The 24360-nt window shown below is 31.9% G+C and overlaps 1 protein-coding gene across 1 annotated transcript in view; it reads left to right on the top strand.

Moving 5' to 3' along the window:
- The window catches only part of LOC148616575 (uncharacterized), a 95209-nt gene that overhangs the window by 34991 nt on the left and 35858 nt on the right, over positions 1-24360 (top strand). Inside the window, exons 5-6 of the mRNA XM_088583777.1 lie at positions 14533-14676; positions 20179-20302. Coding sequence (XP_088439903.1) covers positions 14533-14676; positions 20179-20302 — 268 coding nt within the window. The remainder of the gene's footprint in view (positions 1-14532; positions 14677-20178; positions 20303-24360) is intronic.

Raw genomic sequence — 24360 nt, 5'->3', positions numbered from 1 at the left:
TAAGTGTCCACACTTCAGAAATTGATATTTAACAGGAGGTAAGTTTATTCAGGTTTTGGGTGCCTGGTTTTACTTTTATGTTGAGGTCTCATACCTAACAAAGTTTTAGGCTAAAGTTGATAGTTGTTGGTAGTAACATAAGTTGGGAAGGAAATTTTGAGAAATATCCCTTTTTTGATATTTCAAAGATATTTAGGACAATGACCTATCAGTGACAGATCTATTGGGTATTCCTACCCCCAAGATCCTTCTTTTTGTAAGGAAATTTGTTAATTCAGTGAATATTTGGACAAAATAAGCAAACAATAGCTTGGAACCCTCCCCTTTTCAAAATTTCTGGATCTGCCTATGGCCCATGGCCCTCAGTGCCTTCCCGTCCCTTATAATAAGTTTTGATTATCATGCAATGAAGCCTGCCTAAAATTTATTACTGTTGTAGTTTTACTCAAGTTGTTCATGTTTTTCCCAAACATAAAAATTACATCAATGAAACTGGATTAAAATGTTCTTTTGTATGGGGTCCCTGGATTGTGACAGGAATATATGGTGTTGAAAATGTTTTTCTTCACTAAAAAGAATCTTTTTATATTTATTGCTGCATAACAATGTATTTTGGTTAATGGGTAAAAAGTTATTGGTAAATCTGTGGTTAACAGAAATCCAGTTTTTATGCCTACACTTTTGTGGGGGATTTTATTGGTTTGCCACAAAACCCACACTTTATGCTATGATAGAAAAAAATTCAAGGGTTTAACAGAAAAATGGGTGGGAATATAATGGACATGTACCATAATCCTTGAGATATTTGTTATTTTGATTTCTTTCATCATTATTCTAAAATCATTATTACTGATACCCAAGCATAACAGTTCTTTTGAATAATATGATTGTTTTACATTGTCACGTTGGAAAAAAATATGAATGAATTTAACACTGTAAAGATTCTTGTTTTTAGGAAAAATATGCTTATTCATATTTTTAATGGCCAGCTTTCATATGGTGAGGTGGCAGACTGGCAGAGAAAATATTTTTGCAAAATTTTTCTCAGCAACTACAGATCACAGCCAATAGATACCTGGTATGCAACAGTATGGAGTCCCATATTGTGGGATGCTATTTTAAGTCTGTCACACTTCAACTTCCTTCTTACCTACTTTATGGCAACCCAGCAATTCCTGTGATTGATCCATTTTATGGAATTCTTAAAAGTACATGTATAGGTATTTTAAGAACAGAGTTATGCTCCTTTGAATGTCTGTTTCACAGCTGGTGGTCAGTTTTGATGGACAGTAATGACACCAAATAAATTTGTTTACAGGTAATGTTAACATGTTAATGTGTCAGATCTGTTCAATGCTTCAAATGATACATGTAATTTAGATTTCATGAACAAAGTTATACTTTGACTTTGACAATAAATGGCCTGCAGTAATGAAATTTTAGGCTTTGTGAAGGTTTTTAGGGCTACGTTATATCAAACATCCAATTGATGAACTGCCTGTATATTAGAATGAAACCAGTTTATAGTTAAATTGTTTTTACTTGTAATTTGAATTGTGCTGATCACAACAAAATAGCTTGAATTCTACTTAACTGCAATTATGGATTTTGGAATGTTTTTAATTAAGTTAGACAAAATAAAGTCAAGCATACTTTAATTAAAATTATGAATGAAAAAACTTTAATAACTTTTTGAAAGTTTTAGTCTACCAAAGACTTCAAGCCTGGCTCGTCTCCTTGTTATTCATACCTGATTAGTTCAAGGTTGAAAGGATCAGGTCATTTTAAGGTCATTAATTTCAAATTAAAGACACTTCCAATAGCTATTTAGAATATGATTATGAATATAATCCATGAACTTTGACCCTTCATTTTCTACACAATTAGACCTGTTTTGTTTTTTGTTTTCTTAGCCCATATTTAAAATTCGTCTGACGCCAGGAGATATAAACTGGTATCAGATATGACAAAAAAGGATTATTTGTACAATGTTTTGGCTTTCAATTTTACTTAAGGAATGCAAGTATTCTTGTCCAAAAACTGTTAAGGGGACAGAACTTTTTAGAGAAAAATATTTAACTGATCAGACTTGAGAATCCTCAGTGTTAAACTTGCCTTAAATGATTTTGAATTCACTGACGTTGCCAAATTGGAAGTACAACTGGAGACCAAACATTAATCTTTAATTGGAGAGCACACAGCCATAACACATAAACCATAAAATTGTAACATTATACACCAGAAAACTTCAAAACTGATACATTAATTGCGAAAAGAAAAATCAAGGGAACCCTATTCTATCAGAAATCTAAAGAATATAATTCAAGGATAACGACTAGATAAAGAAAATAGATACAAACAACAAAGAACATGAAATAACCAAAATGACTTGCCAATCGAAATAAAAGTAAACAAGCCATCCAGACTCCACTAAAAACCTCAAGCATGGACTGGCTGCACTGGTCCTATAATTTATGAAAAAAATACTGAGATGGACAAGGTAAATCATGTAGTCCTCTCTTTTTCTGAGGGTGGGTATGATAACAGAAAATGCTCTCTAACATGAGTCTTGCTGTTTAAATACCTATGAGGGGGGTGTTAAATACCTAAAAAAGTGGGGGGGGGGTGGTTGTTGACTTGACTACCCTTTTGGTTCTTGCATAGACAGTGCTGCTCAATGTTTTTTCAAAGAGTAATATAAAACCATATTTAATTGATAACGTTTTATACCTGCATTGTAGGAGCTCATCATAACACATTTGAACCCATTATACATGTACATTATGAAGGAGAGAAAAGGATTGAATCATTTACATAGCAAAGAGTTGTGCAGGGTGTTTCATAGTGCAATCACTAAGATACACAAGCAACACCCACAATTTCTACCAATGCATAATTCTGTATAGTTCAAGTTGTCATTGCTACTGAGGTTTAAATTTTTGACTTGGATTAAACTTGTCATGCATTATTTGTAACTAAGACAGGGGAGATAAAATTCAGGATCTAGTGTGTCAGAATAGCCTAATGTCACCATGGCCTAATGTCATCATGGTCTGATTAATGTGTCCATGCCTTTTATCGGTTGAAGAAAAGGACCAAGTGATTGTGTCTAAATGGTAAATTGAACTCTGAATAAAATGAAAACTATTTAAACCAATAAACATTTATGGAATATAACTTGTGCATTATTAAGATTTTTTTTAATTTTAAAAGTAAAGAAGAGGTATTCTGGCTATAAATCTGTTCTACCCTGAATCATTAGTGGCTTGAAACCGGTAGATGCCTTATAAGGTTGTCATTGTCAACAGTGGACTTGATCAGTGCATGTTTTTTTTCTTAATCATCATTACTGAAACCCAAATTTACACTTTGGACTTTCATCACTGAATTTCATCACAGTAACTATCTTTCTTGTTTACATTATTAAACTAGTTATTCATTGATGCATGACGTTTCCATCAATTTTTATTTTTATAAATGTTACAAAATTTCAATATATTTAAAGTGCATTAAAAGCATTCCAATAAGACTGAAAAAAAAACCAAATTCTTGGGTTTTACCATGAAATTTAACAATTACTGCATCAGCATCAGATTTATTGGCAGTTTATTGCATTTTTCACCACTCAGTCATGAAATTAAAGGCTCCCTCAAGAATACAGAATACCGTTTTTTATTTTATGACGGTACATAGTCTTCCAGATGAAATAGATTGATTCTGCAAATCCTAGATTCTCAGAGGAAAATTTCATATCTTACTGATCCCTATGTGATGTTTTCTTCATATTAAGTAGACACCATCTCATACAAAAATTAAAGACTGAAGTCTTCAAAGTCGCTAATCCTCAAATATTCTATGCCACTGAGTTTGGCTTGCTTTCAACATCTGAAATGGCACAAATGCGACATGCTCTAAAATCGGGTGACTTCTGCTAGAATCTCGGTTCCCTTGATATGGTTACTCTTTCGTAACTGTGATGACTTGAATGTTTTTCAATCAAAACAACTGGTTACCAGGAGCCCTGTGTCTGAATTGGAAACTGGGTAGTGTTCAATGTTAATCGATCATTTCATCTTTCAATGTAAACTTCCTGTTCTCATACAAACAAAAAACACACGTATAACACATGTATGATATTTAAGGGGTACATTTTAATCTTGTATGAAGCTAGAACTATGAAGCTGTGACACTAAACATAGCACTAATCAGCAGCTTAATGTGGAGTAGTAATATATAATTATGCAAATTATATATTAATGTAAAGTACTGAAATTGCGAGTGCAAGAAATCGCTAACAATATTGGCGACTTAAAAAGTTTTGTTATTGCCAGTTTTTCTCCCACTGCAACACAACAACATGCTTGAAGGACTTTGCTTGTTTTACAGTACATTATGCAGTCCTCATTGAAACTTCAAATCTATTCCATTAAAATGCAATTTTTGCTGTATTATGTCAGTACTGGTGTGAAATCATTCATTGTGAAGATAACCATATAACTGGTAGCAGCAGGAAGCAGCCATAGTAATGATTTATGTCAAAGTGTCTTGGAATTCTATCATGACATATTCTTTTTTTTAACCAACACCTTTTACAGTTGTACTGTTTGAGAATTTTCTTTCATGTTTTACCTATGGCAATGGAGTTTTAGGCCATAATTTCGTAGTCACATTTCAGAATTTATCTATCCCAGTGATAGGTGAACATTTCTTAAATTCAAGACTTGGCTCTGCAGCTATTTTGAAATTTTTTAAGTTGGGTCAACACTGTATATACTTGTCATAACATACCCTTTTGAAGCCAAATTTTACAGGAGTTCTGTTTTTTGTGCTTCAAACTTTTAAAGAGTAAGTTCTTATTAATGTCACAAATAAGGGGCAGATTCAGGATTCCAGGTTAGGGGAGGCATTAATAGAAAGAAATGCTTAGGGAAGTGAGAGAAAACAGCTATGGGGGAGTAAAATTTGTAAAAATTCAAGAAATGATGGAAAATATCTTTTCTTCCAATTTTCGGCGAGGCACGTCCGGCACACCCGTCCTTGGTTCTGGCCTGCAAATAAAGGATCTTAAACATAGGGAATGAATTGAAGAAATCAATGTAATATACCTTGTCGTATTTACTTTTAAGTGTGTACATTTCTTTAAATTTGTCATTTAGTATTGACTCTTTGACCTCTGAAGAATTGAAACGTCGGAAAAAATTGTTTGATAAAATCAAATAAAACCGTTTCCAATTTAATCGATAGCCTTAACAGGGAATATTCTTTGTTAAACCTCAAGTTTGAAGAACATGTGTTAAATTTCTAGCACTGAATTTCAGTATAGCATTGAAATAAAGTGTGAATTTAGTAGAGGGTATTCAACTTGTGAAACCTTTGTGAAGAGTAAGTGGACAAAGGCAAATACAGTTTAAATTACCATAGAGTTCTGACTATTTTCATTTAGTCATTAATTAATGGAAGGACACACTTTAATACAACAATAGATTACCCACCATAAGGATTTAAATTTTGTAGCTTATCGTACAGGGTGGTCATATTTTGTAGAATGTGTAGCTCCAGGATTGTTGTGAATGGTTAATATTTGGATTAAGAGCTCTCTGTATTTATCGAAATTAATCCGCATCCTAATGTTTGGATTGATATATTAGGTCACTTTGTTCTGATAGTGTCTATACTGTGCTGATAAAATCTACATTAAAATTTGTTGAATATTTTGTCTGGAATGTGGATATAAACTTATGCGGATGTTGTTTGGAATTAATTTCACAAAGATTGACCACTAGCAGGTTTGTTTATTATATTTTGGATTTTTTTTTTGTCCCTCATTATTTTGATGCCTTTTGCTATGAACTCTAACTAACAGTGAAATCTTATTATTATCTGTTTTTTTTGACAGATACATGATGCAAACAATAATCCATTGTTTTTTTTAATTTCTTCACGTAAATAATTTGCATAATATTTAGTTGAATCAAGTAAAAAATGGGGGGCTTTTTCAGGAATGAAATGAAGAACAATTAATGATGATATGTCTCAAAGGCTCAGGCTTAAGGAGGTAAATCTAGGGTAAGGGACATAACTCTTCAAATCAATGATGTGTTTGTATCATATTCAATTTCACCAAAGCCTCTCAAGCTTTCATTTGAAACAGAATGTTACTATGATGCTTTCAAGAGATTGATGTAAAATGCTAAATACAAACGTTCCAATGATTTGTAAGAGTCGTGTCCCTTTTTTTAGGTCTACCTCCTTAAAGGCAAGAAAGATAAAAACAAGATTTTTTTTTTATTTCTATACTTTACAACAATTGATGAAGAGCTATGCTAATGATAAAAAAAAAAATATTTTTGGCCTTTAACCACAAGATCAGCATGACAAGGAAGGTTAGCAAGCCAATAACAATGATTTGGTTTGACAGCTTGGCTGTGTTGTATTGACTTGTCTATTTCATCAGTGTAGATAACACTAATATCAAGTAATCATGTAATAACCCTGAGCTTTGTGACAGGTCCTTCTACTACTAGCTAATGTTCAACATAATCTGACTGTTTTGGTTACATAGTCTTGATTTCATATGTTATTCATTGTGGATGCATGATGCCTTACTGATTCTGAATTGTACAAACACACTGATGATGCAGTACTCATAACTTCCTATTTTATTGGTGATATATTCTTGGCACATAAATATTATATTTATTGCTCACTATGTAACGACAACATTATTGTATTACAACATGCATTGCATATTGTACAGTGAAAAATCTGGAGAGTATTCAAAGCCTTTCTTTGATTTATCATGCATTGTAATCGGTAGCAAAAATTGTGATTAGTTTTCAAGGCCATTTTTAAAAAGATTTCTGTTAATGTAACAGAGACATATTTTGATATTCAAAAGCCAGACAAGGATTTTTGCATCCATTAATTGTGAAACCAACAGTGATTTTTCTGGATGTTATTCAAAATAGTTCCTGACTTATCTTGAAAACAGCAGTAGGATTAAGTAAAATAGCAGGCTTTTCCTTCCATCAATATTTATTGTCAATATTTGAATGTATTTACAATAACCAGATTTCAGTGCTTAATTAGACAGATCAGGATTGTTTATAATATAGAGTGGTCATTCATATCAGAGTGGAATATCGTGAAAATATTTGGATAGCGGATTGAGAGAGAAAATACTAGAAAGGGTAGTTGTAGTGTGTTGACGTTTTAATGTATTGATTTAGGAAGTTCTTGGAGTCTTGATTCACAGGTTGGTGTGGGAAAATGGTTTTTTATTGAGATGTAGGCTAATTTTCCAATATTTTTGCAATTTAGAGCTTATTTATCAAGAAAGTTGCCCAATTATTACATGATTTTTTTATATAAATTGGGACTTTTTGCTACATTTTTATTTTCAAATTGAATTGGTTAGGAGCATTATCATTATTCTGAACTATTGTGAACATCAAATTGTGTTTATTGAATTTTCATGGTAAGTTATTTAAAAGTCTATTTAGCTCTGGTTGATATATTTTATAGTAAGCCAAACAGCTGATTTCAATTCAACTTTGTGTTATGTTCTTAGATACATTTTGTGTATTTCGTCTTATGTGCTATCAAACAGCAAATCAATTATTTGTCCTAAGGTCAAATGTTTTACTGAGCTTATTAATCAATTTACCATAGAAGTCAATGTTCAATCTTAGATTAAAATTTTTAAAAATAAAAGTAAAAGGCTATTATCATTGTTGCCTTTAAAGAGTGGTGATCATTTTTTATGTGTACTGAAAAATGAGGTAATGCTGAAGAAAACTTGAAAAAGTGGTCACCCCCGCCAGCCCTATGTCAGCCCCTACCTAATCCAATGGCCCATGTGCCATACATTTATGGTCTGCACCATTCTAACTGATTTACTCCATCTATCAGAAATCACCTCTGGGGATCTACTACTGCCTTTAACTAGTAACAACCTTAGGAATCTAAGTAATGCCTTCATTTAGCCAAAATCATATTAGCCTTTGATCATTTATCTACCAGGGGGTATCCATTTCTACCGTTGCTATTTATTTTCAGTGTCCTCAGAGACCTGTTATTATATTGATGTATCTTATCCTCAGTAATAACATTATGCAATGCTGATAAATTGTGCCAGTAATAGCATGTTACATGTAATTAGATTATCCATTTATGCTATGGACACCTTCAGTGTGTGATACATGTATCTATGTTATTGGTAGTTAGTACATGTACATGACTGTATGTGATGCAGGGGTGAATCCAGACTCTTTGAAAAGGAGTGATGCCAGCACCTGCACCCCACTGGATCTGCCACTGTGATGTCCTTAATATTTATTTTGCCAGTTGAATGATCATGTGCATTTTTTTCATTCCTTTGGGCCATATAACTTCACCCCTTAATTTATGAAATCCTAATCTTTTTATTTTATATCATTACATAATAATATTATAACAGACTCCTCTGAGAGCAATATTCAGAAAAACCAACAACCTTGACATTCCATGCTGAATTGATTGTGGTTTTCCCATATTACCAACTTTTCATCTAACAGAAAATTATCCAGCATGATAAAAACTGGCAATCAAATCGCTGTACTAGAAAACACTGTGATATGGATATGATTTTCTGTGTTATAGCTTGGTTGATCAAGAATTCAGATTTAGTATTTCTCTTTGATGTTCTTTTATTCAATTATACTTAGCTGTCATAATACATTCATGAAATATAGGACTATAGATTTGTACATGTCTGACTGATGTAATACATTTACTAGGCTTTCAGGGTTGTGGAGTATATAGTCTTGTTTTGTTGTCATACAACATGAACTTAAATTTTTGAGGATATTTTGACATGAATTGATAATTTTCATTACATATTGAATCAATTCAATAGCCTTGGGATCGTGACTTTGTTTATTGGGTTACTAATTCTTTTTTCATTGTGGTATAGTGCATGTCTTGATTTCAATGCAGACATTTGTCTACAAGGTAATGAATGAAAAAATACAGAGCATATCTGGGGGTTCAGGAGGTTTGAACCCTTCTTTTTGTGGAAAAAATTGTTGCTGTTGTAAAAGATTTGGGTAAAGTGAGCTAATAGTTGCCTGGAACATGCCACTCCCTCTTTAATGAATTGCTGGATTGGACTTACTCCTTTTATAAATTTCAGGTTCTGTCCTTGAAATACAAAGTCATCTATACTTGGTCATTTCTTCTTGGTTTAGATAATATGCCAAAGGTCAGTGTAAAAAGAAAAGCAGTTCAGGAATGTCAAAGACTTATAATCTTCTGTATATTTAAGTTGTATCATCTTATTGCATAAATTGTTGGCGTGAACTTTCATGTGATTTTAGTGCATAGTTTATATAAAGCCTTCCATTTTCACTCAGTTAACATCATGGCAAATTTTTCAAACTTTGAGTATAAGAAAATGCCATGCTGTTTGGTAGGAAATAGCCAGTCTCTAGATTTTCTTGTTATGAATTGTTTTGACATAAAAATTCTGTTTAGTCTGACCATTTCATCCTGTTTTGTCAGTTTTCTAACTGAAATGGATTGTTTTGTCCAGAAAACATGACAAATTTCAACAAATACAAATGGCATTAAGTGTTAAATTTGTGAAGTCTGGCATTAATTCAAATACATTTTGTAATTTAATTTTAAAATAGGTACAATAAAACAAATGTATACTTGACTCTCTCAGTAAAATAATCAAGTGGATCTTTATGACCTTTTGACCTATTCATTACAGGAAGATGTTGTACCATTTACATTCCTCTGATAAAAAACAACAACAATGTTTCACACGCCCAACTGTCAGGAAAAAATTGCATCTGTCAGTCTACAGATATTGGGTATTCAGTTCATACATATGGCCAAAGGGTTGGTTGAATATTGACCATGTCAGAAAATATATTACATTGTATTTGTATTTGAAATACTGTTAATGTGTATGCTTCTTTAGCAGTATCCAGTATGGTTCTTCCTTCAGAGTGAATTTCAAAGTTTTTTTGAGGGATTGTTAAATAGTGTTTTGAGTTAAAAATTTGAAGTTGTTAGAATGGATAATTTCCCAGAGACAGAGAATTATGTTGAAGTATTCACTGCTTTCTTTTCAAGCCAAACACTGTATACTTATGGTAGGTTAATATGAGGAGGTGGTGGTTGTTTAAGATTGTAAATATTTTCTTGAGAACAGTAAATTTTATATGGTAGAGAAGTTTCTAAACTTCTAATTTAGAGCATAGAAGGTTGCAAGTTCAATCCCTAGTGGATTTATAATGAAGACCTAAAATTGGTAGTCATTGCTTCTATGCAGAACTAACAGATGATATGAGAATTGACAATTGGTTGGCTAGGTATCAGAATAATGTGTCCGTGTGGATTGACGATTACTTTTGGGCAGTTGAATGCATATAGGAGCTAGTACATTAAAAATTTGGCTCAGCGTGTTAAATGCTTGGCTTAGTATGCTGGACTATTACAAAGCAGGGTCTGTTCGATTGCTAAAATGTTCTTGCCATGAAATGCATGAAACAAGTGCCATAGGACATAAAACTATTTTAAAACAATCATCTATCTATTGATTTATTTCATTCTATGAGAGTAGGGCATGACTTGTTGAAGGTCTATATATCTTCAGCTTCTTTAATATTTATAATGTAAGGTATTACTAGTTTTATACATGTTATCATGTCTGCGCTACATGTACATGTATATTGTTTGTTGAATTGAACAAAGAAAAAAATTGTCAAATTTAATATAGTTACCATTTGTAGTAACATGAAACTAACCAAAAAATCCCCTTGAGAAGTACTAGAATATATAGGAGTCTTTATCAATAAATACGACAAATTTGACTCTCCAGTAAATGTTTCTTGATGGTTTGACCTTTTCCTATCCATCAGATAGAAATATTACCACTGGTAATTCTGATAAATTGACCAATATATGACAATGTAATATTACTGAACATCAGATAATGGTAGGAAATGATGTTGTTTGGTATAAAATCAAGCCATTTTCCAATTATTGTGGTGTAAAAATGTTGGAGAACTAAATGAAATCTAATATATTTTGTTAGTACAGGTTCAATAGTTACCATGTCCTGATAGATTGAATGTTATTTCATTTTGGCTGCTGAATTACAGATTTACATGTATATTTAGATTCAAGTTTGTTATGAACTAATTTATATACTCTTGAGGAGATTTACTGTATTTTTTGAGAAGTTGGAAGGTGTTACTAGAGTTTGATGTTCATGATAATGTGATAAAGTCGTGAAGTTCAGAATAATTAATATGGTACTAGTAGCTTGTTCGAATGTTGTATTTAAGTGTAACTTTTTGTGATAATCAGGCAAAATGGGAAAAAATCAGAAACATGCATGTTAGAACCCCACTGATCTGACAATATGATTTCATTCAGTGATGCTTTCTCTATTTGAAAAGACCATTATTTGATCTCTGCATCACTTGATATGCTCAGAAATTTTTCAGTAGAATGTTAGAAAAATTAGATTCTGCCCTTGAAATGCTAATTTTCAGTGCATTTCAATGAAATTATAACTCAATTTACCAAAATGATATGGAAAATCTTGTCTTTTTTCCTTGATTCTGATGGTGCAAGTAGTCCAATTAAAATGGCAGTTTTTTTCATACAATGTTTCACCCACCGCCTGATTCTTACTGACACTGATATTTTATTGCATAATATTCTCCAGGCCTGCTTTAATACTATAATGTAGGTTACCAGATTTCTTTATTTTTTTGTTAAGTAAAACCTGTCTAAACCAAACAAAAAAATTTTCTGATTAATACAGTGTTAAATCCTAACATATTTCTCAAGTCCCTGTAAATCACTGTGTAAATGCCTCTGAACAAGTCTTGTATAATTTTTTTTATCATAGTGGTGTAATTTTGAGGTTACAGAATCTCACTCCTAACAAAAGGTCATTCTGTAACGTATTAAATATAATTTAAAAGGTTCAGGTGATTTTCAGCATCAAATGCAAGTAGCCTATGATCAGTTGCTGTCACAAAATTATAAACTTTCCATTGAGCACTTTAATAAAAACTTGCAAGCGAAATTTTCTATTGGGTCTTTATTCTAATGAGATTGCTTTAAAGATAGAAAAAACATAGTTATAATTTTTGCAATGTGAAGTAACTTTGCACTGAAGTAAATACACTTGAGAATCTCAGAATTTACAGCTCTTGTCATTTGGATAGGAAGCAAAAAATAAGATTATTTCAATATTGTTTCTTTCTATTCGTAGAATACCAGGATAAGAGCCAATTAGTAGCGTCTCACTTTTTTACAAAAACAATTCTAAATGAGAGTTATATAAGATCTAAAAACATCATTATTTTGTGTTTTTTCTGTAACTGGGTGGAGTGGGTTTTTGTAATGTTGTTTTGTTCTTTGAAGTGTAAAGATAAATAGTAGTGCACAGTTGGTGTATACAGATGCTAAAGTCGTTACAGAAACCTGTTACATCTTGTTGATTTGTAAATGTCTTATGATGAAAATTTGCAATTTATATCTAAAGATATCAATTTTGATTTTGAACGTCAATTTGGATCTGTTTTTCATTAATTTTAAAGCTTTAAACTTAAATTGGCTGGTATAGCATGTTGATACTTAGTTTTGAGATTAAGTTATGCAATTTTTACCTTTTTTTCAACACATATTTCACCATTGACAGGAACAATTTGCTACAAGTTCATTTCTGATTTTTTTTTCATTTAAAGTTTCTTTGAAAAACCTTGGTATGAGAAGAATGGGATAGAAAGATTCTTTCACAGCTACTATAGATAAGATTAGAAGTGTTATCCAATGAAATTAACTACACTGATCCATGCGTAAATTTTACACATAACACAAGAATATGCTTTTTTTAAGGAGACCTTGTTAAAAAGTCTTGAAATAATTTTACTAATGTTAACAGTCAAAATGAAATTCTAAACTGCATTATTATACTTCTGCTAGATGAGGAATGGTGAAATTGTGGTCATATCCCTCTGTCGATCACATTTTTCCACCAGATAATTCTGGTTAATATTAAAAAAAAGGTCCCATTGGTGTAAGGTGTATAATCCATTCACTGTTCAGGAATTATGGCCATTTTTTGGCTTGGAAAATTTAGAATTTAAGCCATCTGTGATTACTGAATTAACTTTCTCCACTCGAGTTTTTTCAAACTCCAAATTTCTACATTGTAGGGATGATATTTGTCTAAGTCTTTACTTCATCTCTATCACCCCTAAATGACCAAGATGATGGCATGAAAATTGTGTAAGAGTTATCTTTCTTGAATTAAGTTGACACTGTATACCCTTTAATGACATAAAATTATGTAAGCATTATCCCTCTTGAATAAGGTAAACCTTAATTTTTTTCTTGACAAAATAAATTGGTAATAAATTTCCAGGATGCTGACACAGTGTGACATGTGCTTTTGCAAGGCATGGGTGGGTCTCATAATTTGTTTCACATGCATTGGTGAGTCAGTTGTCTCTACTTAGACTGATTCACTCCCCAATTCATGGATTTACTGCACATGCAGGTCATTGCTTTAGGTGGTGTAAAAATAAAAATACATTGGCCAGGCATCAAAATCTTTCAGGGTAGAGTGATTTCATCCTTTTGAAATTTTGGTTTTACATAGCAGAGGCCAAAAATGTTGAATATGTATTAATCTACTTACAACATGAAAATAAAATTGGGTGTGGAAATAGTTAGTGAGATCAAGGCCATGTGCTCTAATTTGAACAATTATATTGATAAAAGGATTATTATGGTTGAATATTAGTTTCTTGTTATGATTATGTAATATGTTGATGCATACATATTGAGGACAAAAATTATGGAAAATACTACAAGCTATTTCTATGAGGCTTTTCGAATAAGGAAATTTTGTGTTTCTAATTTTGGTGAGTTTCTTTACATTGTGTGATTGATCTTGGTATACATTTCCTTGGAAGAGGTGTTTCCAGTTTCTTAAAACATGGTTGAGTAGAATAAATTGTTTAAGGAACTTGAAAGCATCAACACTAAGTTTGTTTTTTCTTGAAGCATTTCTTTAAAACTTAAATACACCATCATATAATTTATATTAAATGACCATTTGTATATTATGATATAAATCTTTGAAATTATATTCCATTGATATATTTAATAAGAAAGTGTCAAGTTTGGCATCAGAGTATGCTGAGGCATCAGAGTATGCTCTTTACACACCCTTGTTTCCATGCATATATGGTCCACAACCGAAAAACTATTAGATGTGATCTACTGTTTTTTCAATTTTTGAGGGAGGGATAGAGCAGTACAGGATTGCATATGACCCTGTCCATGCGGCAGTGGCTTGTAAGCATAATATCTCCTAAATCATTGACTGGCTTTGATCAGTCTTTCTGTAAAGGTATTTATCGTGTGCAGATTTCATGAAGAAAGACAATTTTTACCAGGTGCTCTGGCCTTGTGCATACAATAACTGAAACTAACCATAGTTTTCTTGTTTTCCAGATGGTTTTTACCCTCAGATGAATGATTTACCATGTAGTCCGACTCGGAGTCCTGGATACTATAATCATCGGACATTGGACATTCCGAAGACCATCATGGATGTTGACTATAATTTGTTACAGTCAGGAATAGCCATTTTACCAGGTATTTGTGATGTGGATTTTGTTCTTATCTATCAATATTTTGGTGGCTGGAGTAGATGACAAAGAATAATTTGGAATAAATTAATATCCACTTGCTGTATCATAAGATACAAGTTGTAGTGGTTTCCTTTTAGAAGTTTAATCCTTTTCCCATTTTTCCAACTTCAATATATTTTCTGTCTCAGGGTACTGCCATGGGATTATAAAAAATAGCCAATATCAAAGGACAACATTGTGTCAAAATCAACTGTGGCATTGCCAATAAACAGAATAATGTCAGTTTTGAACATCTTGTCTGAATATCATATTTGCGCTATCTGGATCACTTTGATGTTTTCTGTCTCTTTTTCAATACTGCTGAAATTCAATACTGTATGTCTTATTCACTATACTGAGTCTTGATATTCCTCTTTTTGATCTTCATTTGCGTTACATTTATAGTTCTTTCAAAATATTTCTGTTTGTTTGCACAACATTTTGCTTTTAAATCAATAATAAACATAGTTACACCCTGCCCTGTGGTGTAAGTTTCGACAAATTTCGTTGAAGACCCATTGGTGGCCTTGAGCTGACATTTTTCATTCCAACAGGGTTGTTGTCCCTTTGACATATTCTCCATATCCATTCTTCATATATGCATATCTTAATTCTGAAAACTTTCAAATTTCTATCAATTATGATTAAACAGTTTGCGTTGAGTTAAGAAGAGTAAGATAATTCATGATGATCTTCACAAAACTGTCAATTTACAACTGTAGAATGTCTGCAGTTGACTTACACATTTTGCTAATGTAAGATGTTTAGAAAAAGAAAACCTCATCATAAAAAAACAGACCACAGAGGAGTCAATGTCCATTTCTGGAATCACTATGCTTGAAACATTATACATTTTACTAATGTAAGATGTTTAGGAAAAAAACTCATCATAAAAATAGACAATAGACAGACAATGTCCTGAAAAACTCTTGAATCACTGCAGCTGACACCTTATTCATTTTTACTTATGTAAGATGTTTAGATCAAAAACTCATCACACAAAACAGACCAAGTTATTGTAAATCTAATTTGTAAATTAAGCTGTAAAGTAGGTCTTAGACAGTATTGATTTGAAGTGCCCTTGTAGAATGTGATTTTCTCTGGAACTATATTTAATGTCATGAAGAGAGATTAGTGTCACTATTTGCCATTTATAGACAAACCTAGTGTCAGTCTGTTATAATGGTCTTAATATAGAGTTTACTTTTATGTCAAAAGCTTTAATTAAATAGATGTCAACACATTTCTTGAGTTTAGAAGGTGATTGAAATCTTAAGATGTGGTGAATTTGGTACTTCTGGGGCATCTCTAAGCATTGTTTTACCAGGATATTGATATGAAGTAAATGAACCAAAGTATAAAATACTTTTATCAGATTATACTCACTTGCAATTTGACATTGGCCGAGCAGGATATGCTTACCCTTCCAGTGCACCTGATGACACTCCTACTTTGTTGTGGAGTTCATTTTGTTTATGCTTTAGTTTTTTGTCTTGTTTTCCTTACAGTTTTTATATGTAATTGTATTTAATTCTTTTCACTACATGGTGTAATATCATTTTGTCTCCTGTTTTCACATTGAGGCCACATACTTGGAATTTGATGCTTCTGAATTGTCTCATTTTGATGTTTCTTTATTTTTTTTGCCTATGTGAGAAGGAAATATTTTACTTTTACATAAAAGAAAAACCTACTTAAAATATTATTAAAAAGGTTGATTGATTGATTGATTGTTGGGATTTAACATTCAAGCAGCAATATCTCAGCTATATTCAGACGATGAACATGAAATGGATGATAAAATGAACATGAAATAAAAAAATGGGATGGGACACAAGGATAATACAGTTGACAAATTTTGATTGCCACTAGAAAAAGGGAGGGATGGGTAAGTTTGGGCAATTTAGCCTCCTGTGGCGGAGGGCAAAGGTTCATATTCCTATCGAATACCACAGCAGTGTTCTTTAACGTGCGAGGAATGTGACATCTTTCCCAACATGGTGCACCACAATGGTTTGCGGTCAGTTTTTCCATATTATAGCCTGACAACCCCAGCATGTAACACGCCAGGAGTTCCCCATTCCACCACCTGGGGCACACATCGCAGTTGCTCCGTGGGCAGAGCGCCTAGCCCCTGGCTAGGTTTCTGAGCACTATTTAGTCGCCTTTTACGACAAGCTTAGCGCTGCTGCAGGCCTATTCTTTTAACACCTGGACCTGCACGGGGCTTATTTATTAAAAAGGGATACAATGGATAGTTCTAATTGATGGATTGATTGCAGTTAAATTTATTTTGGCAGTGGTTTCATGTCTTTATAGCAAGCACATTTGGCTAGCCAAGTGACTGCTACTTGGCACTAGATGTACTTGATGTATTAGCTGGCACTAGCAAATGGATGGAATGGCTTCAAAAGGCTAATTTTCAGCTGATTTAGACACAACATAATGTTATTTTCTCCCAATTTAAGGCTGCTGCTGTCTTGGTTGAAAAGTAGCAATTAAGTGTTCTCAAGTCTTGGCCTAACTTTACTAATATATTGCATGAAATCTATATTGCTGCCCTAGTGTTACCACTAAAACACTGAGGTGGTTTTCAAATAGTTCCACTATTTCCCAAAATCATTCCCACATTGGAACTAGATAATTAAACAATAGGAACATAATTATTTAGAAATATTTTTTTAGAAGTCCTCAAATTCTGTCATATACATGTATCTGCTACTTTATTGATTTTTCATAATGGCCAATCCACTTCAGCCATTCCATGGTTTATACATGTTTTAGTATTTTCCATTGATTACATGTACATGGCACAAAAGTGTATGACATGTTAAAATATTTCATTAGATTATTGAATGTCATAACCATATCTGTGAAAGGTGTTAAGGTTTATCACACCTCTTTCTGTCAAAATGGTGGAGATTAACACGAAAAAAAAAATCAAATTGCAATCAATGTAAATAGATAAACTGTGTCTATTTTTTAAGAACGTATATAGACTGAATATTGACAGGTATTATGTAATTGTCAGTGGGTACTTATCTCGTCAAAATAATATATAGCGATAAGCTGTCCCTTTAATAAAGATTTGTTAATTTTATTGGGACAAAAACATGCATGTTTCAAATACCTTAAAGTTTTCAAGACTGAGAGTTTGGTTCTTAAAATTGATAATTACAATATTCATGTTCCCTTCTGTTGGAAATCATGACTGTATGAACTTCTGAATTATCTGTTTTTAGTTTTTATTACAATAAAAGTTTTTTTAAGATTGGAACTTTAATTAGGTTTTGAGAGAGTAAATTTTGATACTGTCTTTTCAAATGTACATGTGTTTTTGCCTCAGTTCTTTGAATTTTTCTCAGGCAAAGTATGGGAACTTTTCATCGGAATTGATTGAAATTGGGTATGCAGATCAATTAACTAAAGTATCAACTTCCTGTTTACTGCTTCCATGTCCAATATACACTTTGATTAGATACAACAGGAGCAACTGTATCCTAATAAATTTGGTGCATATCCTATTCACTAATTTTTTTCAAACAAAAACACATGATTCAGCTCTATAAAAATGCAGGTTCATTCTAGTGATGGGGCACAACAGTAGGATTACATGTCTCCATACATTCAGCTTTGTCATACTGTTGTTTAAGGTGGCAAGAAAGTCGATATTTATAAACTCAATGGCCCAAACAATAATATTGACCCTTAACTCATGAAAATTTGTAAATATAGGAAACTTCAAAGAGACGTTAAATAGTTCAGCTAAGTTTTGGTTACGTATGTATTTTTATATTAGATCATCATTTGTAATCTCATTGTACTGTCTTGAAACTTAGAAACTACCCCCATACATTCCTTATATGTGTTTGAAATACCCTAATATGAGATTAAATGGGTCTACCCCAATTTGTTGGATAAACAATAGTCTAAGTACATTGATAAATTCTGTCTTATAGAATTAGGGTCATTGATTTATATCGAGAGAGAACTAGATTAAAGTTTGATGGACCAATCAGTTTGTTTAAATGTATTAAAATTTGCTGATTCTGTCAGATGTGAAAATTTGGGGGCATAAAATTTCACAATTTTTGAAATGATGTGTTTGAACAAGGCTCCTAAAATTGGGTGGGTTACTACTTTTTTTCATGTGTTTGTTACCACCGAGTTCTGCATGATTCAGAAGTAAGGTCCTCATCTGTCTTTCAAAAGATGTAAAAATTTATGGTTTAACTCAGGACAATGTGTTAGAATGGGGTGATTTCTTCTTTTTAACAGCTGCAGTAGCTACCGTGAGCTACCGATTGTACAATGAATTATTTCATACCGCACCAGTCTTATTCAAAGTTTTGCTGGAGGTGTCTAAATATGTATGGAATGATTGAGCACTTGATTGGGTGTCTTACTAAAATATTGCTCAATCAGTAGCCAGATTTTAAAAAATGTGATTAATTTGGGTTTGTTGAAAATCTCAATTTATGGTCCAATATAAAAAAAATATACCAAAGATGCACAAATATTTTTTTCTAAATAAATTTCTCGCAGAAAAGTTGATATAGATAAAATTATAGTTATTAGGTCGATGTTCTAAGTATTCATTCTATTTTATTCTTTAAGAGACATGACAGTCATTTATTTGCTCTGAGCAATCCACAATTTTATTAAAATCTAATTTATGGAGTTGTAGTGCACTTGATAAAACATACATGTATATTTCTTGCACAAGTGACTCATTACATATCTTACTAGTACAGCCAATTCAAATATTTGTCATCTACTTAAATGTAGCAATAACTCCATGTTTAGATAATACTTACATAAGATTAGAGAATGTTTTTACAGGGTAGATAAAAGAGTTATGCCTTTAACTGCGATCATTCTAATAAGATTGGGCCACATTAAAGAATTTGAATGGCATTACCAGGATTTCTGTTATCAAATGTTTGAAATTTATAGTCATTGGACAAATTAGGTGGAGTTTGGTATGTGCGCTTGGCTTTTTGCTAAAATTTATACATGTAATTATTGAAATTTACTTTTGCATTTAGGAGATAATTTGATATTTAGGGTTTTTTTTCATGGGAATATGCTGATAGATAGGAACATGAGTTCTAAGTTACTCATGCAAATGTCACCCAAGAATGTTAATCCTTTTTTGCTTCCCTCTCTATCTGCTTGGTTTTCTTTACCAGCTGTTTACAGTTAATTCACATTTGCCTTTAGTTATTTCCCTTTGAGTCAGCTGATCATATTCTTTGGTCATGGTTACTTATTTGTTCCTGTTGTTTCTAGTCTGTCCTTCTGTCTGTTAGCATATCTTAGAGTTGCAGCTCCTCAAAACTGTTCAATAGATTTTGATGAAAATTTCCACAATAACTTCAATTTTTCTATCAAAATTTGATATATTTAGCATGCTCATCTTCATTGTGTAATTCAGAATTATAAACAATATTTTTTGTGTTTGTAGGATGTCGAGATATACGAGGAGGTGCAGTTATATTTATATTTACCCAGAGTCCATTGTGGCAGAACCAACAGGTATCCAGTTCTGAACTGGCTAGACTTTTTATGTACTACAGATCTGTCCCTAGGTAGGTAACCTATAAGAGGTTTATTATTTGATATGCATTGGATGACTGAAGGATTAAGTTTGTATTGAGGTTTGCTAAGAATTTATGGCCTTAGGTATCCCCCCTTAAAAAGGTGACTTGATAAGGTTTGCCTGTGAGGGATGGAGCTGTTTAATTGTTCTCATACATTTGACTTTGTTGATAATGCACAGCTATGTTTTCATAATGCTGATGTCTCGACCATACGCTCTGCATCTGCTTTAAATGTTCAAACAATCACAATATTGAGCCATTCATATTTCAGGGCATCTGGTATATAGGATGTTGCTGATTCATAATTCTGTCCCTATAAAATGAACTTGTTGCTTCTCTTAAAGACTTAGAACAACAGTAAAAAAATATCTGAGGCATTAGTGAGTTATGGATTCAAAATTGATTTCACAGAGTTGACTACTACCAGTTGTAAAATACAGGCAAAATTTTAAAATTTGAAATCTGCATATATGCATATATGAAATATTTCACACTCCAATCCATTTGACTACAGATAAACATAATGACAATCTTAACAGTAAAAATATTAAACAAATGTAAAATTTCTTTTTAATAAAATGATAGATTGAAATGTTTAGAAAAACTCAGTGATGTATATCATCTTTTCAGTTTTGCAAAATGATCAGTTGAAATGTCATAAAAAGGAAAAGGTGCAATAAAGGGTCCCATTGGCCAAAAATACAACTGAAAGTTAATCATAAAGTCGTGAATGATTCAATTGTGAGTTTGGAGACTTGAATCCATCACAAATGAGAAAAAAATCAAATTTTCTGATAATTTTTACATTGATAGGCCCTAACATACAAAGTATGCTGGTAGTTTAATAATATTCAGATATTCTGTCAAATTTTGTACATTTTGGTCACTTTCTGGTCATATTTTTGGCAAGGAAAAAGTGTCCACACCCATGAAACAACTTCATATTTAACAAATGCATTCATTATTATACACTTGATCATATGTAAAAATATAAAGTTGTTTTTTTTTGTTTGGTCTTGTATATTGGTTGTAAATATGGTAGAAAAAAGTTCTCAGCAGTTTTTGTTAATGATGTAAAATTATGGCACCATTATGACATAATTAAAATATAAAGTAGTTTGAGATAAATACTGTAATCTGATTGGTTAAAATAATTTTGTTATATCTCAATGGATAAAAAACTGTAATCTGATTGGTTAAAATAATTTTGTTATATCTCAATGGATAAAAAAATATTGACTCGCCGCTATTCAGTTAAATCCAGAGCTACTTTTCTCATGTTTAAAGATAAAAATATGTTTTTAAATTGATATATAAGAATTGGCTATGATAAAAATTTTGTCTATTGAAAAATAACATAAATTTTCCATGTGCATATTTTGTTTATTGCACTTCACACAATAAACAATATGCACATGGAAAATTTATGTTATTTTTCAATAGACAAAATTTTCACCATAGCCAATTCTTAAATACTAATGCCACAGAATATTATTTTTCCCTTTATTTATTTTACTATGTTACGAACAACTTTTGTGTTTTTATGACAAAGTTGATATTTTTGGCAATATTCATATCTTAATGCCCGTACACCTTTATCAATTTTCTCTCATTTATGATGGGTTAATTACTTTGACTTAATTTTACCATAAAAAGGTTTGTTGTTGTATTATATAGATGTTTTACCAATAACCTTATCCTTACAAAGACTGATATTTGAATGCATACAGTATAAATATTCAACTGCTGTAATGCAACTTTTTATTAAAACAACTCTATACTGTAGAACATCAATTCAATGAACAATTTCTAAAGCTGGTGCTGTTAGTACAATTCAGATGACTTTATAGATTTATTTTTAATTTTTGTGTTCAATAAAGTACCAGTCTTTATAAATAATAGGGAGAAGGTGATATACATGCATGTAAAAAAATCACATAAGTCTATTTTGTTTCTAATTCAGAAAAAGTTAAAGCCCATAAAACCAGTCATTTGGTTGTTGCTCTTTTGAGATAAATATTAAATAGATTGTACATGATACAGGTATTTTGCAAGAGTTATCATTCTTGGTTGAATCTAATTGAGAGGTTAATGCATGGTTTTCTCCAAAATACAGATCTGTATGCAGAAAGTGCTATAGTTAGGTAGAACTATGGCATATATTGATTGAAAAGCTTCGTTTGTTTGGTGGATTTTTCTGTTCCATGGGTCATCTCTTACATTTGCAGTGTCTGATTTTTATACGGATTGGTACTTTATTCTCAAATATTGATTAATAGCATTTGTGGCAGTTGACAGTGTGGAAACCTGGAATCACTCTTATTCACTGGGTTTCTACTGAGATTTCTGTTTAAATTAGAACTTTGTTTCTTTAAGGCAAAATAGAAAAATTCTAATCAAATTTCTTTACAGAAAATGCGTAGGTTTGAGGTGTACAGTAATTAGATTTCCCCATTAATTAATTAGAAAATGAGAAGTAGCAGTATGGCTTAAATTTCAAGAAATTCTTGAAATTATTTTCTTATAGGTACTTTTTATGCCAATTTTTTTCTCAAAAGCTTGAAGGTAGTGAGTTGTAATGTTAGTGTATTTTAGTGAGAAACAAAGCAAGTTCAGATCTTGTTCTGCTTCACTGATTTTCGATGAAAATAAGGCTTTTAGACTTAAAATAGAAAATTTCAACTTTCTGGGCTTTTTCCTTTAAAGGAAACTACACAAAAAAAAGAAAGTTTATATGCTGTTTATTATATAAAAGTGATATTAGAAACATGTGTTTTACTTCCATCTGATGTGCAATAAGTCCACAAAGTTGTGATAAATAGCAATCATAGAGGCTACCACTACTACTATATTGCTGTTGCAGATACTGAGCTGAAATTTGGTATGTGGCCCTATCTTTGTGTTTTATGCATAAAGTTTGTGATCCATTATTCATGTCTTCTGGGTATTGTTGAGTAATCATATGTCAGTCCAATATTTCTCCATGTGGTACTTTGGCTTACCTTCAATGTTACAAGCTCAGTTGTTTTATTCACTGCTTAAAAATGAACAATGTTAAATTTTAATGAAATTTCTTGTAAATAAGAAACCAAAATTGAAAAGAACTTTTTATGACTTCACAATTAACTAAATTCATGTAAAGGTTAATGACCTAATTATATGCTAAGGTGATACTAAAGGGAGATCTGTCAAGTCAAAGGAGATCAATATACATTTGCGTAACTTTGTACCAAAAACTAACAAATTAAAGTACTTTCCCAGTATATAGCAAAACTTGGTTAATCTGAACTATGGACTGAATATTTAGGTTGGTATAGCATATTGATTGGTTTACGCAAGTTCAATCTGCACAATAAAAAAATTCTTCCATTTAAGTATCAGTCTTTACAAAAATCAGACAGGAGGTGATTCATGCATGTCAAAATCCACCAAATTCAGTTTTATTTCTTATTTAGAATCAGATACAGACCACATAACCAGTCTTGGTTTTTCATTTGGGGTATTGCACTTTTGAGAAACAAATTTAGTGGTACATGTAGTATGAAGAAAGTCTAATCTGTATGCACTATCCAAGGATACATGTAGGTGTAAAAGTTCATACTAGAAAGAAAATATTTTTAAATATACCACCTTCTCCTTGTAAAAAGGTATATAGAAGGGAAAGTTTTGAAGTACATCACCTGTCCCTTTGTTCTTTGATGTTATGGAGATGTTCTGAAGGACCCTGTAACCTCTGTTTGTCCTTCTTTGTTTACATACTTGGCCTCAGATGACCAGTAAATTTTCTTAAGAAAATACACTGAGATAAGCAAGACAAACTTATCCTCTAGATAATTTATCATTGTTTAAAGCCTTGTGTTCAGAGTACTCAAGGGAACCAAGGTTATAGCGGTAATCAAAAGAATGTAATCCAGGGACAAAGACCAGACATGGAAAACAGACATACACATCAAAGAACATAAAGTAACTAAAATCATACATACAAAGTAACAAAAGCAAATGAGCAACTTTGACATGCAGTTACAAGGAAGAATGTAATAGCATTT

The sequence above is a fragment of the Perna viridis genome, chromosome 5 (genome assembly GCF_037379345.1).
Source record: "Perna viridis isolate PV_CMFRI_1.1 ecotype Kerala chromosome 5, ASM3737934v1, whole genome shotgun sequence".
Lineage (NCBI taxonomy): Eukaryota > Metazoa > Mollusca > Bivalvia > Mytilida > Mytilidae > Perna > Perna viridis.
The sequence above is the reverse complement of the archived record's forward strand: the minus strand, read 5'-3'. Positions and strand labels throughout refer to the sequence as shown.